At 50.4% G+C, this 20475-nt stretch overlaps 1 protein-coding gene across 2 annotated transcripts in view; it reads right to left on the minus strand.

The window, feature by feature from the left end:
• The window catches only part of ZC3H3 (zinc finger CCCH-type containing 3), a 211951-nt gene that overhangs the window by 46797 nt on the left and 144679 nt on the right, over positions 1–20475 (minus strand). For both annotated transcript variants that reach the window (XM_068397158.1, XM_068397157.1), the window contains 3 exons: positions 18611–18804; positions 5745–5826; positions 2744–2899 (listed from right to left, as the gene is read on the minus strand). In XM_068397158.1, the coding sequence (XP_068253259.1) occupies positions 2744–2899; positions 5745–5826; positions 18611–18804 (432 nt within the window). The remainder of the gene's footprint in view (positions 1–2743; positions 2900–5744; positions 5827–18610; positions 18805–20475) is intronic.

Raw genomic sequence — 20475 nt, forward strand, 5'->3', positions numbered from 1 at the left:
TTCTGAGGTGCACAACCTTGCAGGGAGGTTCTGGAGCACAGAACATGCTCTCAGCTTTATTTATAAAGTCTGGGTAAATTTAGAGCTGAGCATGGAGAGATTCATTAAAAATAAAATAAAATTCAGATTGGTTTGAACAAAGTATAAATGGGAACATAGAGATGTGGGAACCAGCTGGTTGATGGCAACTAGGTTTGCAGATGATTGCGATCACAGCATAGCTAGTGCAGCTCCTCAAGACACCCAGGTTTGGAAAATGAAGGACATCCTAAAACAACAGCAGACTGAGAAAATTAAGAGATGATAACAGAAAGGTAAAGAACAGGATTGGAGCTAGAAGGCACCAGGGTAAGGAGATGCAAGACCAGGAGTAAATCAGCGTTGTCCTCTAGTAATTCATGGAAATGGGGCAAGACGGAGACCCACAAGACCTCAAGGACCAGCAACTCCTAAAGTATGCAAGGAGAACATCTCTGGGGATGGAACTGTGAAGGTGGTGAGACACTGGACCAGGCTGCCCAGAGAAGCTGTGGATGCCCCCTCCCTGGCAGTGTTCAAGGCCAGGTTGGATGGCGCTTGGAGCAACCTGGTCTAGTAGAAGGTGTCCTTGCCCATGGCAGGGAGGTTGGAACTAGATGATCTTTAAGGTCCCTTCCAACCCAAACCATTCTGTGATTCTATGATTCTATGAAAACCAGACTTGGTCACCAACATAAGAAGAACCAAGGATTCAAAGTGAGGACTCGGTAGCCAGCATCCCTTGTCCTCTGTGTCACCAGAAGTAATCCTGACCAGATACCTTGGACACATGCACCTTGGTGCTCGCGAGGATGTGTTACAGGAGAATGAGTGAGAGCAAGTGAAATCAGTTTAAAAAAAAAAAATCACCTTTCCCTCCTCTATGGTCTCCCATCCAGCTTTGTGCAACCTCCAAATGATTTCTAGCACAGCAGCAATTTTACGGAGAAATTACTCAAGGAGTTCAGCAGTGGAGTTGGCTTTTCTACACTTTTTAAACGACTAATAATATAGTTTAATCAACTGTTGGGCAGGTATAATGAGCTGGCAACATGAATCAGTTCTCCTGTAATAAATTACCAAGTCTTGTAGCTGCATGGTGTTGCAGGCTGAAGGATTCAAACCTGTTGCACGGATCACAGAATCACAGAATCAATGAGGTTGGAAGAGACCTCTGGGATCATCAAGTCCAACCGTTGCCCTGACACCACCATGGCAACTAGACCATGGCACTAAGTGCCATGGCCAGTCTTGTCTTAAACACCTCCAGAGATGGTGACTCCACCACCTCCCTGGGCAGCCCCTTCCAATGGCTAATGATCCTTGCTGAGAAGAAATTCTTCCTAATGTCCAACCTGAACCTCTCCTGGTGAAGCTCGAGGCTGTGTGCTCTTGTCCTATTGCTAGTTGCCTCAGATCCAAGCAGGCCTGAGAAATGCTGCTAGAAGAAATGACCCGGTGCGTGGTCAGGGTGTCACCCAGCTCAGATCTGCACTGCTCTGACATCTGCACCAGGTATTACCCAGCACCCGCAAAATCTGTCAAGTCAGATGGTCTCTTTGGGGACTGCCTAAATGTTTTAGCCTCTAAATTCCACCCAGCAAACCCTGATGGCATCTTCAACCTGACAGCAGTAAGTAGATGACTAAAAACTATTATTCTGATCATATTTAAGAAATGTTGATCTTATTACTAATTCTTAAAACACTACTCTGATTTTAAATTTTTTTAGAGCTTCTATACCACGATATGGAAGGCTACTTATAGACATAAACATCCTGGTGACGGTATCTACCTCCAAAATGTGAAATAAATATTTCTCTGATCCCTAGAGCCTGTGCAGAACAACCAAAATGTGTAGATATATCTTGGAGGCTGGTCGTGCGATGCTTTATTAGCATTAATACGTGTAAAATGCTGTGTAAATTTAGAGAAAAATTACCAGAGGAGATTAAATAGGCTATGATTCTCCAGTCTGAAAAGTTTGGACAGAGAGGGGAGGACTATATAGTTATAAATGGTGCCTAGAAGGTGATCAAGGAATGATTATTCCATCCCTCTCATGAACCATGAGTGAGGAGGCACCCAGTGCAAGCTGAGGAAGCATTTTCCATGCAGTCCATAATTCAGTAGTGCAACCCATTGCCATAAACACCACGCGTTAAAGAAAGGACTAAATCAATTCACAAAAAAAAAGAACTGCTGAGTATTACGTGATGATGGTTTAGTGGCAACCTTTGGCAGTTGAAAACAAAACGCTACCAGGCTGCAGGGCTTCACTGCCAGAAGCTGAGAGGTCCCAGCCAGAAGAAAGAGCCCTTAGAATCACAGAATCAGTCAGGTTGGAAGAGCCCTCTGGGATCATCGAATCCAACCGTTGCCCTGACACCACCATGTCAACTAGACCAGGGCACTAAGTGCCATGTCCAGGCTTTTCTTAAACCCCTCCAGAGATGGTGACTCCACCACCTCCCTGGGCAGCCCGTTCTAATGTCTAACGACCTTCTCTCTGTGTGTCTCATCTTGTCCTCCTCATGTGGGTACCTGCCAACCCAACAGTGTTGGGGACACCCTGGGCCTGCCCAGAACAGCTGTCCTCATGGTCTTACATCTCCGTTATTGCGTCGTTTCCCTGGGGAACATCACATGAGCAAGCACCAAAGCCAACTAATGGCCCAGTCTACTGTGATGGGCCAATGCACGCGGTTGCTGTGACCATCCATACCTGGTGCAGACGGCCACCTTCTCCGGATCGTGGATGTAGGGGCAGCTGTCCCCACGATTACACTTGCCGAAGCGGTTGTAGTACATACAGTATTCCTTCCTCTTTTTCTTCTGCTTGGCTTGACGTATGATGGCCAAACTCCGCTGAACAGCACGGCTAAACAGAGAAAGATAGAGTCAGGTAACATCTCCAACTTCAACGCAACAACGACGTAGAGGAGACAGGTCAAGAGCACCTGAAATCACAGAGGAGCCCAATTTTCACTTTGAAGAGAGAGTGAGATATTCAGGAAGTTCGTGCTGGGCCATAAGCTCTTAGGTCTTTTTTGGTTTTGGCCAACTTTACCCTGAATCTTTAAAAATCTGCAAGATGAGGCCAATCTCCCTGGAAACATCTGCATTTGGGACACAATAACCCCGTGCAGCAGGACAGGTTGTGGTCAACTTTCTGGAAAGCACCTCTGCAGAAGAAGACCTGGGGAGCCTGAAGAACAACAAGGCACGCAGGAGTCAGCCAGGTGCCCTTGCAGTGATGACGCCAATCATGTCCTGGGCTGTAAGAGCAGGAATGCAGCTGGGACGATCAGGGAGGGGATCTATTCCCTCTATTTGGCACTTACAAGACCACAGCTGGGCACTGGGTCCAGTTTGGGACTCCCAGTACAACACAGACAGTGATGGATGGCAGTGGAGGCCACCAAGATGGTTGGGCCTGAAGCACATGACATCTGAGCAGAGGCCACAGGCTGATTTGCTCAGCAAGGAAAAGGCCAAGAAGGATCTTACTGTCCTCTGTGACTTCTTAATAGGATGGTGTAGAAGGTGGAACCAGACCTTCTCAGAGAGATATCCTGGAAGGACAAGAGGCCCTCTGGGGAAGGAGGAAGGACAGAGCTCTCCAGAGATCCCTTCCAACCTCCATGACCATGATTCTCTCCTCTGTGATTTTAGGAGCATGGAGAGAGCTTCCTGTAGTTTGGGAGAACGTGGTGAGGCAGAAAACATCCTCTCCTGTGCTGGGCTCCTGCAGCACAGGATGAAAACACTGAACAACTTAGAGGGCATGTGTCCCTGCCACCTGGCCCACTGCACTCTCCAAGGCTATTCAAGGTCTTCAAGTGAGCATGTGCTGATGGACCTTGATGAACGAGGGCCTACGTGATGGCCACAGGAACACAAAGTAACACCAAATATCAGAAAAACTCACTATTAATTACCACTAGAAGTTCCTTGAGGACATCAAAAGTTGCTTAGCACACGCTTTCCATAAGCTTCCAGCTGAAGAGGTGATTACTCAGAAGCTATAGAGATGTATGGGACCAGGAGGAAGAGGGGAAATGTTGAGATCTGGGTGAATGCAACACCACGGAGGGCACGTTTAATTTCTCTGAGCAGATAATTAGAGGGTACAGCACGGTCAACTCAAGTTCACAGAGGACACAGTGCTCTGGATGGGACAAAGCTGCTCGCTTTATGTTCTCTGGGTAGTTGTGTACATTCCTTCCTGAGAGACTAAGGAAAAATATTTTTACATAAAATTATTTTAAGATATGTATAATACATAAATATTACATAATATTTATGTATTTCCACAGTCTTGGTCCTCCTGGTGTGAGAACTACAGGTCTAACGGTCACCATAACACTGCCCACAACAAATATTCACTCAAGGAAACTATTTTAGGGTTGAACGTACATTTTTACCTCTGTAATTACTGGTTTTCTGCAGCTCTCGAGGTAAAATTCAATGAGAAAAAGACAACTTCATCCAGCCAAAATGCTGAATGCAAAAGCCCCATTTCAGCATCAGAAATGCCACCACCTCTTTCATCACAAATGGCTTGGGGGGACACCAAGCCCCATCACAAACTGGTTTTTGGTACTTGAGGTGCTTCCAAGGCAAACGCAAGGCAAGCCTTTAAAAAAAAGAATATTTCTTTGCTGAAATTATGACATTGAAAAAAGGCCCTCCCATAGTTAACACTTCGGCTACATGTGACTTGGTGTGGTCGACACGCTGGAGGGAAGGGATGCCATCCAGAGGGACCTGGACAGGCCTGAGAGCTGGGCCTGTGTGAACAGCATGAAGTTCAACAAGGCCAAGTGCAAGGTCCTGCCCGTGGGTCGGGGCAATCCCAAGCACAAATCCAGGCTGGGCGGAGAATGGATTGAGAGCAGCCCTGAGGAGAAGGACTTGGGGGTGATGGGTGATGAGAAGCTCACCATGAGCCGACAACGTGCGCTGGCAGCCCAGAAAGCCAACCGTGTCCTGGGCTGCATCCCCAGCAGCGTGGCCAGCAGGGCGAGGGAGGGGATTCTGCCCCTCTGCTCCGCTCTCGGGAGACCCCCCCTGCAGTGCTGCGTCCAGCTCTGGGGCCCAACACAAGAAGGACACGGAGCTGTTGGAGCGAGTCCAGAGGAGGCCACGGAGATGCTCAGAGGGCTGGAGCCCCTCTGCTCTGGAGACAGAATGAGAGAGTTGGGGCTCTTCAGTCTGGAGAAGAGAAGGCTCCGGGGAGACCTTCTAGCACCTTCCAGTGCCTGAAGGGGCTACAGGAAAGCGGGAGAGGGGCTTTTTACAAGGGCCTGGAGTGACAGGATGAGTGGGAACGGTTTTAAACTGCAAGAGGGGAGATTGAGATGAGATGTGAGGAAGCAATTCTTTGCTGTGAGGGTGGTGAGACCCTGGCCCAGGTTGCCCAGAGAAGCTGTGGCTGCCCCCTCCCTGGCAGTGTTCAAGGCCAGGTTGGATGGGGCTTGGAGCAACCTGGTCTGGTGGAAGGTGTCCCTGTCTATGGCAGGGGGTTGGAACTGGATGGGCTTTAAGGTCCCTTCCAACCCAAACCATTCTCTGATTCTATGATGATTCTAAAAGCAGCAGCCAGAGCTTCACCAAATAAACAGCCAGTTTAGCTGCGTCTCAAGCTGCTGACACACTCCTGAGCATAAATAACGTGCAGCATCCGGAGATGGAGCACGTTGTTCCTCCTCACGAGTACCAACCTGGCGAAGTATCGGCTCGTAGCTGATCTGTTCAGGCAGCTGGGTGGAGAGGAGCCAGGACTGGGCGTACAATGCAACCTCACTGTTGGAAACAGAGAAAAAAAAACATAGGTAACGTGCTCAGAATCAAGAAATTTTGCAGGAATTCACGCGGTCTTTGGTATCTTAGGGCCACAAAAATGGTCCAAGAGCTGGAACAGCTCTGCTGTGGAGAAAGGCTGAGAGAGATGGAGTTGTTCAGCCTGGAGAAAAGAAGGCTCGGGAAGACCTTCTTGTGTCCTTTCAATACTCCAAGGGGCTTGCAAGAAAGATGAAGAGAGACTTATTAGTAGGGCCTGCAGTGATAGGACAAGGGGTGATGGTTTTAAACTAAAAGATCGGAGATTCAGATGAGATCTAAGGAAGACATTTTTTACACTGAGGGTGGTGAGACACTGGCACAGGTTGCCCAGAGAAGTGGCAGATGCCCCATCCCTGGAAACATTCAAGGTCAGGTTGGACGGGGCTCTGAGCAACCTGATCTAGTTGAAGATGTCCCTGCTCATTGCTGGGAGGCCAGACTAGACAACCTTTAAATGTCCCTTCCAACCCAAACCATTCAATGATTCTATGATCTTATTGCTTCACCCAAAGCAAGCAGCTCCCAGAGCCCAGATGGGTGAGGAAGCTCTTTATGGACCTCCACATTGCGAGCACCTCACAGAATCACACAATCACACAGAATCAACCAGGTTGGAAGAGCCCTCTGGGATCATCGAGTCCAACCATTGCCCTGACACCACCATGGCAACTAGACCAGGGCACTAAGTGCCATGGCCAGGCTTTTCTTAAACACATCCAGAGATGGTGACTCCACCACCTCCCTGGGCAGCCCCTTCCAATGGCTAATGACCCTTGATGAGAAGAAATGCTTCCTGATGTCCAACCTAAACCTCCCCTGGTCAAGCTTGAGGCTGTGTCCTCTTGTCCTAGCGCTGGTTGCCTGGGAGAAGAGATCGACTCCCACTTCACTACAACCTCCCTTCAGGTAGTTGTAGACTGCACTAAGGTCACCTCTGAGCCTCCTCTTCTCCAGGCTAAACACCCCCAGCTCCCTCAGCCGTTCCTCGTAGGTCAGACCCTCCAGACCCTTCCCCAGCTTGGTCACCCACCTCTGGACTCGCTCCACGGCAAAAGGGCTCCTTGCCAGCTCCAAACACAGCACGGATCTTTCCCATTGGCACCCAAACGTGCCAAAAAACCCCTCCGGGCAACTCAGACGCTTGCACTCTGGGTCCAGCAAATTTCCACGCTTGGCTTGACTGCTCCCTGCAGCCGGCCGGGGAAGCCCAGCGCCTGCCTCCAATACCTACACACACATAATTAAATTCTTCTTGACTGCCGTAGGAAAGACTGAACTGAAAATAAAGGCTCTGTCTTCGCTTTCCAGGTGGTACGAGAGCGGCTCAGTCACTCACCTGCCAACCCGGGCGTGTTGGGGAGTGAGCGAGTGGAATTTGATAGCGCGGCACCGCGCTCTCCCCGCGCGTGAGCTGTCACTCGCGCTGCCGGCGCCGGCGAAGCCCCATCTGTTCCCTCCGTGCACAAAGGCGGTCGGCGCAGGCGCGACGCCGGCACGGGCAGCACCTGCCTGTCGATCAGAGGCTTGGAGCAAGCTCCATAAAACTCACCGGCAAGCGCATTTGAGCTTGCCACAAGGTCACTCAAGCTTGCCGCAAGCGCGTCAAGTATCAACCAAGCATTTGAGCCACCGCTGAGGGGTTTTTTTTGCATTTTTTTTTGGACCTCCCCCTCGCCGCAGAGCTGCCTGGCTGTAAGAGCAGCTTTTCAACTAGATTTCAGCTCTGGGGCCCCAACAGAAGAAGGACATGGAGCTTTTGGAGCGAGCCTAGAGGAGGGCCATGAAGATGATCAGAAGGCTGGAGCCCCTCTGCTGTGGAGACAGGCTGAGAGAGCTGGGGCTGTTCAGCCTGGAGAAGAGAAGGCTGCAGGGAGACCTTCTAGCACCTTCCAGTACCTGAAGGGGCTACAGGAAAGCTGGAGAGGGACTTTTGACAAGGGCATGGAGTGACAGGATGAGGGGGAACGGTTTTAAACTGCAAGAGGGGAGCTTGAGATGAGATGTGAGGAAGCAATTCTTTGGTGTGAGGGTGGTGAGAGCCTGGCCCAGGTTGCCCAGAGAAGCTGTGGCTGCCCCCTCCCTGGCAGTGTTCAAGGCCAGGCTGGATGGGGCTGGGAGCAACCTGGTCTGGTGGAAGGTGTCCCTGCCCATGGCAGGGGGTTAGAACTAGACGATCTTTAAGGTCCCTTCCAACCCAAACCAGTCTGTGATTCTATGATTTCAGCACTAAAATAAATGCATATCAACTTTGGGTCACTCCGAAGATGCCACAGAGCATCTCTTAAGCGAGGACGTGGGTTAAGATGCCAGCGTTGCTTGAGCAAGGTTGACATCCCAACTGACGCAGGGAGAAAGACCCAAATTAAAGTCTGACCATTAGGGTAGGGATAGAGCATCCCTCAGCCCTTCGCAATTATGTTTAATGCTCCTTAAAGCAAGCTCAGCAGGACGGGCCATACCAGGAGCCAGCTCCCCAGGGCAGCAGACAATCTCTCTAAATATTTAATTCTCGGGCATAAAAGCAGACTCTCGGGGATGAACACGCTCCCGTGCTTCTGTGCCATCCTTTTAGTTAAAGCAGCCTGACAACCACATCTTGGCCAGAAAGGAGGAATCACTAGAGAAATAAATAGATAAGTAAATAAATGAAGGGTGCAACAGCCTCACGCCACTGGTTTTTAATTTATATATAGCAAAAATACATCCATGGAATAATGTTTGCGGGGGTTTTTTTTGCCCAGCTTTTATCTTCTGGCAAGAAGTCATGCTATTATACGTGGACAGATGACACGCATCTCCCATTACGGGCTCTTGCTGGGAATTAACTATCAGCCTGGAGGCAGTTTAACCGCTCGAGAGCCGGTCCCACCCAGGGCAAAATGTTGGAGCGAGTCCAGAGGAGGGCGACCAAGCTGGGGAAGGGTCTGGAGGGTCTGACCTATGAGGAACGGCTGAGGGAGCTGGAGTTGTTTAGCCTGGAGAAGAGGAGGTTCAGAGGTGACCTTAGTGCAGTCTACAACTACCTGAAGGGACGTTGTAGCGCAGTGGGAGTCGGCCTCTTCTCCCACGCAACTAGCGATAGGACAAGAGGACACAGCCTCAAGCTTGGCCAGGGGAGGTTCAGGTTGGACATTAGGAAGAATTTCTTCTCAGCAAGGGTCATTAGCCATTGGAAGGGGCTGCCCAGGGAGGTGGTGGAGTCACCATCTCTGGAGGGGTTTAAGAAAAGCCTGGACATGGCACTTAGTGCCCTGGTCTAGTTGCCATGGTGGTGTCAGGGCAATGGTTGGACTCGATGAGCCCAGAGGGCTCTTCCAACCTGGCTGATTCTGTGATTCTGTGAAAATCCGAGCGAGATGCATCCATCCAACGTGTCGGCCAGGTCTGGCAAAGCATCAGACTGCCAGCTGGCAAAGAAACCCTTCATCCACGCTTTCCCACCCTCTAATTATTTACCCCACGTGCAAATCCTCTCCGAACTAGTAGAAAACCACCTAAATATTTACTCGGGAGGAGACAGCCCCGCGACTGTGTAACGCTGCCGGTTAAGAAGCTCCGTAATTACACATTTCGCTGTCTTTGGGATTTAAGGAGAAAACTCAGAGGCTGCGTCACGATGGTATTTTTAGAAGCTTTTGCATGGTGTAAAAAGAAGTTTAAATACAAGCAAGGCTCTGCGAGCATCAAAGCAGCGAGGGAGGAGACGCAGGAGAGCAGGTTTGATGTCTCAGAGCTTTAAGGAGGTCCAAGGAGCCCAAGTTTTGATTTTTAGACTGGTTACCGAGTCGGGATGGCCAGTTAGAGCCGCTACCAAGAGATTTGCATTAATAAATACAAAGCATCTGATATTTTGCAGACAGTGAAGATTCAGGGTGTATCTGTATTATCAAAGAAGCCCACGTGGTGTGAAACTGGAGCTGAGACACTGGAGAACTGGATAAGGGTTCAATTAAAAAAATCAGGAGGTGAAATTTGCTGCAGTCTGGACTAAATTAAACAAAAAGATGAAATCATGCCCCCAGGGCTTGACTCTGATCTCCAGGAGTCTCGTTTGGTCCAGACACACCACACTTTTATTTCGCAGGACAGATGCCCACCCCAATTCTGTCCTGTTTTTCTCCCCACAGCCGGGGAAGAGCATCAGCGTCAGGATGCGGCGGTGCTGTCGGATCAGGAGAGCAACTCACACATCCCGTTATTACAGAATCACAGAATCAATCAGGTTGGAAGAGACCACTGGGATCATCGAGTCCAACCATTGCCCTGACACCACCCTGGCAACTAGACCATGGCACTAAGTGCCATGGCCAGGCTTTTCTTAAACACCTCCAGAGATGGTGACTCCACTACCTCCCTGGGCAGCCCCTTCCAATGGCTAATGACCCTTGCTGAGAAGAAATGCTTCCTAATGTCCAACCTGAACCTCCCCTGGCAAAGCTTGAGGCTGTGTCCTCTTGTCCTGTCGCTGGTTGCCTGGGAGAAGAGGCCGACTCCCACTGCGCTACAACCTCCCTTCAGGTAGTTGTAGACTGCACTAAGGTCACCTCTGAGCCTCCTCTTCTCCAGGCTAAACATCCCCAGCTCCCTCAGCCGTTCCTCATAGGTCAGACCCTCCAGACCCCTCACCAGCTTGGTCGCCCTCCTCTGGACTCGCTCCAACACCTAAACATCTTTCTTGAAGTGCGGGGCCCACAACTGGACACAGGATTCAAGGTGCTGAGTACAGAGGACACTGTAATTACGCTTCCCTCTATATTGCAAAAGTCCTTCGCTGCAGAGGTTTAAATAAGCGGCACGACAAGTTCCTCCCCGGTGCACGCTCAAAGGCAGGGGGAACAACAAGGGGAGAAAAAAAAAAGGGTGGAAAAAAATAAAAGCTGCTGGGGAGAGCATCAAGAACTGCACATTAAGGGCTTTTTAACTGATTACATGCAGCACGGCGGCGTCAGGCTTGATATTTTATACCCTGCATAAGGGACAGGTGTTTTTTTCTCTCTCTGCTTATTTTTTTCCCCTCTTCTTAATGATTTAGTCGGGTTTGAAGAGCAACATCTGTAAGGAAATACACAGCCCGTGCAAACGGGGTTCTTTCTCTCAATGCATCATCCCAGCCCGACGCTGGCTGCTCCGGCGGCTCGCGGTGTTATCAAGCGCGAGCGGCGAGAAGTGATTGTTGTACCTAACCCAGCCGTGAGGCTCGACGCGTCTCTCCGGAGGGAGCGGGAGCTGTCATGTTCATTAAATGCATGATTACAGCTATGATTAATAGCGGGGGCTACAGCCTAACTCCTCTATTTTTTTTTTTCCCCTGCTCCTCTGAAGGAATTCACAGCCGAGCGGTCCCACGGTGTTTTCTACAGCGTTCGCCTCCCCCTCGAAATTCCAGCTTTTGATGGAAAAGGGCAAAAAGCCACAACTTATCCCTGCTGACGGCTCCACGACCACAAAATATGGTTAAAATGAGCAGCTCGGATGCTGCACCCCTCTACCAACACCCATACATTAATTAGGACCTTTTTTTTCCCATAACCCTAAAACATATCTCAGGGTTTGAGGGGTCCAGAGGAGGGCGACCAAGCTGGTCTGGAGGCTCTGACCTACGAGGAACGGCTGAGGGAGCTGGGGGTGTTTAGCCTGGAGAAGAGGAGGCTCAGAGGTGACCTTAGTGCGGTCTACAACTACCTGAAGGGAGGTTGTAGTGAAGTGGGAGTCGGCCTCTTCTCCCAGGCAACCAGCGATAGGACAAGAGGACACAGCCTCAAGCTTGGCCAGGGGAGGTTCAGGTTGGACATTAGGAAGAATTTCTTCTCAGCAAGGGTCATTAGCCATTGGAAGGGGCTGCCCAGGGAGGTGGTGCAGTCACCATCTCTGGAGGTGTTTAAGAAAAGCCTGGACATGGCACTTAGTGCCCTGGTCTAGTTGCCATGGTGGTGTCAGGGCAATGGTTGGACTGGATGATCCCAGAGGTCTCTTCCAACCTGGTTGATTCTGTGATTCTGTGATTCTGTGATTCAACTGCCCCAAATCACAGAATCACAGAATGAATCAGGTTGGAAGAGACCTCTGGGATCATCGAGTCCAACCATATCAAGGATAATTTACAGAAATCCTACGCAGGGAGAGGAACAACCAAGACTTTGCCCAAGTGACCATGGCCAGCAGACAATTGGCTCCACCATCCAATGCTCCGACTCCGGGATGACCATAATGGGGTCATCCCACCTTCCCATTGTTTTGTGCTCATCAAGGGAAGGGGTTTTGCCATTAGCCACGCTCACTTCTGCTCAGCCTCTTTCAACACAGTCTACAACTACCTGAAGGGAGGTTGTAGCGCAGTGGGAGTCGGCCTCTTCTCCCAGGCAACTAGTGATAGGACAAGAGGACACAGCCTCAAGCTTCGCCAGGGGAGGGTCAGGTTGGACATTAGGAAGAATTTCTTCTCAGCAAGTGTTATTAGCCATTGGAAGGGGCTGCCCAGGGAGGTGGTGGAGTCACCATCTCTGGAGGGGTTTAAGAAAAGCCTGGACATGGCACTTAGTGCCCTGGTCTAGTTGCCATGGTGGTGTCAGGGCAATGGTTGGACTCGATGATCCCCGAGGGCTCTTCCAACCTGGTTGATTCTGTGATTCTGTGAACACGACCCTGGCAACCAGGAAAAGGCTTCCTTTAGCCACATGGGCTCCTTTAATAGGTCCCATTATAACCCCAGTTCGTCCACTGCGGCGCAGGCAGCCTACTTCAGAAACAGCCAAGCGATTCATTTTGCGAGGCTCTCCTTCGCTTTATTGCTGAACAAAAAGTTTTGAGGCTGGCACTCGGGGAAATTTATTTCTTTAATTATTATTCATTTAAGTGGGTTCCACTGTTTCAGACGATCAGCACTAGCAGCTGCTGGGGGTAATTTATTTTACTCGCCGGACAGCAGAAGCCCTCACTCTCCAGAAGGTAACAGTAAAATAAGGGATGAGCTGCCACTACACGAGTGCAGCTTTTCACTCTCTCCTGCCTGGTTGTACCCCAGCTCCTAACAGGAACGTGCATGTCCCTGGGTCAGGCGGTCACGAGTGCTTTATTAGTGAAGCAACATCAATTAATGAAGCACACTCCAGGTTCAATGTTATTGGACGAGCAGATCACAGAATCACAGAATCAATGAGGTTGGAAGAGCCCTCTGGGATCATCGAGTCCAACCATTGCCCTGACACCACCATGGCAACTAGACCAGGGCACTAAGTGCCATGCCCAGGCTTTTCTTAAACACATCCAGAGATGGTGACTCCACCACCTCCCTGGGCAGCCCCTTCCAGTGGCTAATGACCCTTGCTGAGAAGAAATGCTTCCTAATGTCCAACCTCAACCTCCCCTGGCCAAGCTTGAGGCTGTGTCCTCTTGTCCTGTCGCTAGTTGCCTGGGAGAAGAGGCCGACTCCCACTGCGCTACAACCTCCCTTCAGGTAGTTGTAGACTGCAATAAGGTCACCTCTGAGCCTCCTCTTCTCCAGGCTAAATACCCCCAGCTCCCTCAGCCGTTCCTCGGAAGTCATACTCTCCAGACCCTTCACCAGCTTGGTCGCCCTCCTCTGGACTCGCTCCAACACCTCAACACCTTTCTTGCAAGACGCTTGCAAAGAGCCCGGAGCAGCTGCTGCAGAGCATCTCCCAAGCTCTGCAAACTCTGGTTTACACCAGTGGTGGATCTAGTGGTGTTCCTCGAGGAGATCAGGTCCCTGCCCACCAGCGCCTGCAATCCCAGAATCAAGGGATTGAGCTCAAAAGGGACCAAGGGATTGAGCAAACCCAAACCCAAGAGACTGAGCTCAAAAGGGATTAAGAGATTGAGTAATCCCAAAGACAAGGGTTTGAGATTGAAGGTCCCAGGGAATTCCACAACCTCAAAGACAAGGGATTGAGCTCAAAAGGGGTAAGGGATTGAGTTCAAGAGGAGTAAGGGACAGAGTAATCCCAAAGACAAGGGATTGAGTGTGAAGGAGGCAAGGGATTGAGCAACCCCAAAACCATGGAATTCAATGTCAAGGGGCCAAGGGATTGAGCAATCCCAAAAACAAGGGATTGAGCTCAAAAGGGGCCAAGGGATTAAGATCTAAAGGGGTAAGGGATTGAGCAATCCCAAAGACAAGGGACTGAGACTGAAGGGACTGAGGGATTGAGCAATCCTTAACATGAGGGATTGAGCTCACAAGAGGCCAAGGGATTAAGATCTAAAGGGGTAAGGGACTGAGCAATCCAAAAGACAAAGGACTGAGCTCAAAGGTGCCAAAGGACTGAGCTCAAAGGTGCCAAAGGACTGAGCTCAAGGTGGGTAAGGGACTGAGCAATTCCAAAACCATGGGACTAAGCATGAAGGGGCCAAGAGACTGAGTAATCCCAAAAACAAGGGATTGAGCTCAAAAGGGGCCAAGAGATTAAGCTCTAAAGGGGTAAGGGATTGAGCAATCCCAAAGACAAGGGATTGAGATTGAAGGGGCCAAGGGACTGAGCAATCCCAAACCCAAGGAATTCAGCTCGAAGGGGCTGAGCACAAGTGGGCCCCAGCACAAGCAACACCAAAACCAACTGAAACTGGAGGAAAGCAACACTCCAGTTTTTGCTGTTCTCACACCTTGGTGCATTGGGTTGGCCTCTCCTCCACCAACTTCTTCCTTACCCCTCCACCACTCGGTCCCAACACATTCAAGGTGTTTTACAGAAACAAGGCAGGAAAGTTGAGGTCATGACGTGCAACACAAGCTGCTGCAGCTTGGCATGCTCCTCCCGTGCACCAGATGAGCTGCTCTAAAAGTCACGGACCAGGGCAAAAGGCAAAGCACAGGAATTAGGGGTGAATTTTGGTTTTAAACTGAAAGAGGGTAGATTTAGATTAGATATTAGGAAGAAATTCTTCCCTGTGAGGGTGGTGAGACACTGGAACAGGTTGCCCAGAGAAGCTGTGGCTGCCCCCTCCCTGGCAGTGTTCAAGGCCAGGTTGGATGAGGCTTGGAGCAACCTGGTCTAGTAGAAGGTGTCCCTGCCCATGGCAGGGGGTTGGAACTAGATGATCTTGAAGGTCCCTTCCAACCCAAACCATTCTGATTCTACGAATCTATGAATCCTCCCTCATTCCTATTTGAACATCTGCATTAAAAGTGCCACCAAGCAGAGATGGCAGAGGATGGGTGGTAGAAATGTTCCAGTCTTAAATCCATCCCTCCCATTTTTAAGAAGCTGAGCAGCTCAGAGGAGACAGCATCGTTCACGCAAGCCCTTGGCCGGCCCGACGGCGGTGCTGAGCACTTCATCATCCTTGCAAACGCGGAAAGTGCGTTTCTGCGGCGCTCAGCACTTCTAAAATTAGTTGGGGAACAAGGAGCCGAGAGTGCACTTTCTTCCAACGCACGGATCCCTGCGCCGTGGTTATCTTAGTCCTCCTTTCATCGAGCGTGGAGTTCTCCCACCGCATCTGAAATCGTGCTCATGAGCATTGGTCTTCCGTCTTCAGCGTGACCCAGCGGAGGAATTAATATCTTGAAGGTGTCCCTGCCCATGGCAGGGGGTTGGAACTAGATGATCTTTAAGGTCCCTTCCAACCCAAACCATTCTATGATTCTATGATCTTCAGTCTCCCCAGCTGTGCATTAAGATGCTATCGCAGCAGGGTGGGGAAACTGAGGCAGGAGGGGATGTTATGCAGTGGGATGGAGAGAGGGAGTGCGTCTAGATGCAGGGAAAGACCCTCGGCCCTGGAGGGTTGAACTTAACCATGTGTTTAGAAATAATTTGCTCCTCTGCAGTCAGAGCCACAGCCATGCCACCATCACAGCTGTATTGGGAGACATGTGATGTCAGCTCGGGAGAACTTAAAGCTCCTCTTAAACCTCCACCTTCGGGAGCTGAGCAATCATTGGAGAATACAGGTACCTCCAAGGCTTCTGGGTCCTACGGTTGCAGAGAAAAATTGAAAACCACCAATAAATAAAACCACACTGCTCAAGGAGCTGGCTGCTACCATGAGCATCCCTCTGGCGCATGAAGCCCAGTACACTAGAGTGTCCCCAAAGCCACCAGCCTTTCACCCCACCAGTGGGTGAAGCCCTGCCACACTAGAGTGTCCCCAAAGCCACCAGCTTTTCACCCCACCGGTGGGTGAAGCCCAGCCACACTAGAGTGTCCCCAAAGCCACCAGACTTTCATCCCACTAGTAGGTGAAGCCCTGCCACACTAGAATGTCCTCAAAGCCACCAGCCTTTCTTTCCACCAGGGCTCCTGCACGCTTCCCAGGAGGTAGAACCTCAGCTGAGGATGAGGAACTCATGCAGGTGAGGATTTGCCCGTGGGAGGCAGCCTGGATGCCAGCTAAACACCACCAGAGCCAGCCCCAGCCCATGCTGTGTAACACCTCCCACCGCAGCAGCGGCGGCTCGTGCCTAGATTGGGGTCAGGGCTCCTTTCCGGACAATGTCAAACCTTAATTTGGTTTCTGCTGCTTTCAATCTTGTACACGGCTGCGCTTTTCTTTTATTTTCCCTTTCGAATTACTTTGTGAAACCCTATGTTGCCAGGACCTTTTGCTTCTTTCCCCAATTTCATGGAAATTCCTCAAGTGTTTGAATAACTTTGACTTAGCAGCAGCTGCAGAAAGAAATGAAGGAAAGGTTTGTTGCGAGCAGAGAAACCCAATTATTACACTTGCTTAATTAATTGCAACGTATCGAATGCTTTCCACACCATCCCACTGCCTATTTTCTAATACATCCACAAAGTGAAAAAGGACAAGAGGACACAGCCTCAAGCTTCGCCATGGGCAGTTCAGGTTGGACATTAGGAAGCATTTCTTCTCAGCAAGGGTCATTAGCCATTGGAAGGGGCTGCCCAGGGAGGTGGTGGAGTCACCATCTCTGGAGGGGTTTAAGAAAAGCCTGGCCATGGCACTTAGTACCACGGTCTAGTTGACATGGTGGTGTCAGGGCAATGGTTGGACTCGATGATCCCAGAGGGCTCTTCCAGCGTGACTGACTGATTGACTGATTGGTCCCTCCTCCCAGGTAACAAGTGATAGGATGAGAGAAAACAGCCTCAAGTTGTGCCAGGGGAGGTTTAGATTGGAGACCAGGAACAATTTCTTCATGGAAAGGGTTGTCAAGCGCTGGCACAGGCTGCCCAGGGCAGTGGTGGAGTCCCCATCCCTGGGGGGATTTAAAAGCCGTGTAGATGTGGTGCTGAGGGACATGGGTTAGTGGTGGGCTTGGCAGTGCTGGGTTAACAGTTGGACTCGATGATCTTATAGGTCCTTCCAACCAAAACGATGCTGTGATTCTACGATGGCGTGGACAGATCAGCCGCAGTGACCAGCATCCATCACTTATTGTAGTCGGCCCACGAAGAGACAAAAATACCAACCCAATAAATTCAGGCAAAGAGCAGAATTATAACCCAACACACGGAAACTCCAAGCTATTAAACTGTCACCAGCGTTTCCCTTCTCTCTGCTACTCCAAACAAAAAGCATCTGGCACTGGCAGGAAAAGGGAAAGTTGTTTTTTTTAATCTTTAAAATAAACTTTATCAAGTGTTGAAAACACAGGCCGATGAGTAACCGTGTGAAGGCTAGTACCCGATGAGCGTACACAAATCTTCCGCCCTGCCAGCCCTGGTTATCGTAAAGCAAGAGACAGCGGTATCTGTTGAATCCATCCTCGTGAAGAAGGATGAATTATGGTGAGAGCTGAAAGATGACATGAAAATACTGACACACCCCAGTTACCAAGGCTTTGTGGTTACAAACCCAATGTGCCACATGGCAGGAAGAAAAAGACTACAGTAAAATAAGAAATATCTTAAAAAAAAAAACTAGATGGGTTTGTATTTTATGGAAAATAACCCTGGAAGGGACCTTCTGTCCCAAAGCTGGACTCATTAAATCTGTTTCTCCAAATGAAACCTCACTAAATGACGTGGTACCAGTGGGGAAAGAAAGATTTGGGGGGAATCACATCTCCTCTGTGCCCCATCACCTCTGATAAAGCCACAAGGGGGAGTAGGTCCCTCCCCACCACCTCCCCCATCTGCTCACCCCGAGGCAGTTGCACATCTCCATAAAGCATCATGATTTTAAAACTGAGATCAAAAAAGGGGAAAAGTAAGCACAAAAGTATCCAGTGCTTGCTGGTACACGCTCACCCCGCACTGGTGAGGCCGCACCTTGAATCCTGTGTCCAGTTCTGGGCCCCGCACTTCAAGAAAGATGTTGAGGTGTTGGAGCGAGTGCAGAGGAGGGCGACCAAGCTGGTGAAGGGTCTGGAGGGTCTGACCTCCGAGGAACGGCTGAGGGAGCTGGGGGTGTTTAGCCTGGAGAAGAGGAGGCTCAGAGGTGACCTTAGTGCAGTCTACAACTACCTGAAGGGAGGTTGTAGCGGAGTGGGAGTCGGCCTCTTCTCCCAAGCAACTAGCGATAGGACAAGAGGACATAGCCTCAAGCTTGGCCAGGGGAGGTTCAGGTTGGACATTAGGAAGCATTTCTTCTCAGCAAGGGTCATTAGCCATTGGAAGGGGCTGCCCAGGGAGGTGGTGGAGTCACCATCTCTGGATGTGTTTAAGAAAAGCCTGGACATGGCACTTAGTGCCCTGGTCTAGTTGACATGGTGGTGTCAGGGCAATGGTTGGACTCGATGATCCCCGAGGGCTCTTCCAACCTGATTGATTCTGTGTAATTGGAGTTTGGATGCAGATCGGGACAAATTCTTGCTGCTCACCTGCTCTGCCGGGGCTCTTGGTGCTCAGGTCTCTGCTCCGGCTGGGGGTGCTGGAAGTCTTGGAGAGTTTATTTGCCGACACTTGGTACATCACCCCGCCGATGCAGCAATAGCCTTTGCTCCTCCATCTCTGTTGCACGTGCTGGGACTTGCCTCCCTGAGGCGACGGGCGCGTTGGGTTTAATAGCGGGGATCTGCAAGAAAAGGATAAAGCCAAGGTAAGCCCAAACTCAGGGAGATATCGCAAGAAGCTGCTGCTTCGTGAGCAAACCCTCAGCTGCCTGAGGATGGAGGTGATGCAGGGAGGAACCAAGGATGCTCTTGCTGTAGACAGAAGAAAGGCTCTGAATCCCCGTGACTTACACCAAAACCAACAACCCCCAAGGACTCTCCCACTGGAACCACTTCCCCCATGCAACAAAAAGTCATTTCTTTCCCCCAGCTTGCCCACAGCAATGCCACAGGGGAAGAGACAATGTGCTGAAGAACGGGTCTCCAACCAACCACAGCCCGCTAGGACAGAGCAAAGGTGTTTGTCCCTAAAACTCTGCAGATATTTGCCATTGACTCCAATGTGTCACACATGGCACGGCTTCGATCCGCACTGCTGGTGTGTGGCTAATTAATAGGCAGCCTGGTGCATCCGAAGTGGGATCCACGCGAGCCCACGGAGCCAGGGCTGATGCCCCATCTCCAACCCTTGGCTCGCAGCTCCAACCCCAGCAGCAAACAGAGAAATGTGGATGCAATGTCACAAGGAAATCAGCAACGTGGGACTTCCCCTGAGCTAAGCCAAGTTTTACAGAGCTCTACAAGCTTTGCTATTTTTTGTATCATTATTATTATTATTATTATTATTATTATGGACTATATGTTTGATACAGTAGAGCACAAGTGTGATGAGGAGCGGCTGAGGGAACTGGGGGTGTTTAGTGTGGAGAAAAGGAGGTTGAGGGGAGACCTTCTCGCTCTCTACAACTGCCTGAAAGGAGGGTGTAGCGAGGGGGGGTTGGTCTCTTCTCCCAGGTAACAAGCGACAGGACGAGAGGAAACGGCCTCAAGTTGCACCAGGGGAGGTTTACATTGGAGATCAGGGACAATTTCTTCATGGAAAGGGTTGTCAAGCGCTGGCACAGGCTGCCCATGGCAGTGGTGGAGTCCCCATCCCTGGAGGGATTTAAAAGCCGTGTAGATGTGGTGCTGAGGGACATGGGTTAGTGGTGGCCTTGGCAGCGCTGGGTTAACGGTTGGACTTGATGATCTTAAAGGTCCTTCCAATCAAAACGATTCTGTGATTGTATCATTCTATGATATTATTACCTCACCCCAAACCTGGCTCTTGCAAGGGTTTTGCTACATCCCTGCATGGGATGAGTTGCTGTCCCCATCTATCACTTCGAGCAGATGCTGAGACCCAAGTGGGGTCGAGTGGTCAGTGTTGGGGACCCTTCTCCACCTCCTCATCTCTTCCCTACATCCACAAACCCTGCAGTGAGGCAGCAGGACAGTGACAAGTCAAGACCTGCGACTCTATTAGTGCTTGCCCATAAGGTTATTCTGAATGACCAGCAAGCTCTGAAGTGACACCCTGGGGACAAATATCATAGAATCAGAGAATGGTTTGGGTTGGAAGGGACCTTAAAGATCATCTAGTTCCAACCCCCTGCCATGGGCAGGGACACCTTCCACTAGACCAGGCTGCTCCAAGCTCCAGCCAACCTGGCCTTGAACACTGCCAGGGAGGGGGCAGCCACAGCTTCTCTGGGCAACCTGGGCCAGGGTCTCACCACCCTCACAGCAAAGAATTGCTTCCTCACATCTCATCTCAATCTCCCCTCTTGCAGTTTAAAACCGTTCCCCCTCGT

The sequence above is a fragment of the Nyctibius grandis genome, chromosome 3 (genome assembly GCF_013368605.1).
Source record: "Nyctibius grandis isolate bNycGra1 chromosome 3, bNycGra1.pri, whole genome shotgun sequence".
NCBI classification, from domain to species: domain Eukaryota; kingdom Metazoa; phylum Chordata; class Aves; order Nyctibiiformes; family Nyctibiidae; genus Nyctibius; species Nyctibius grandis.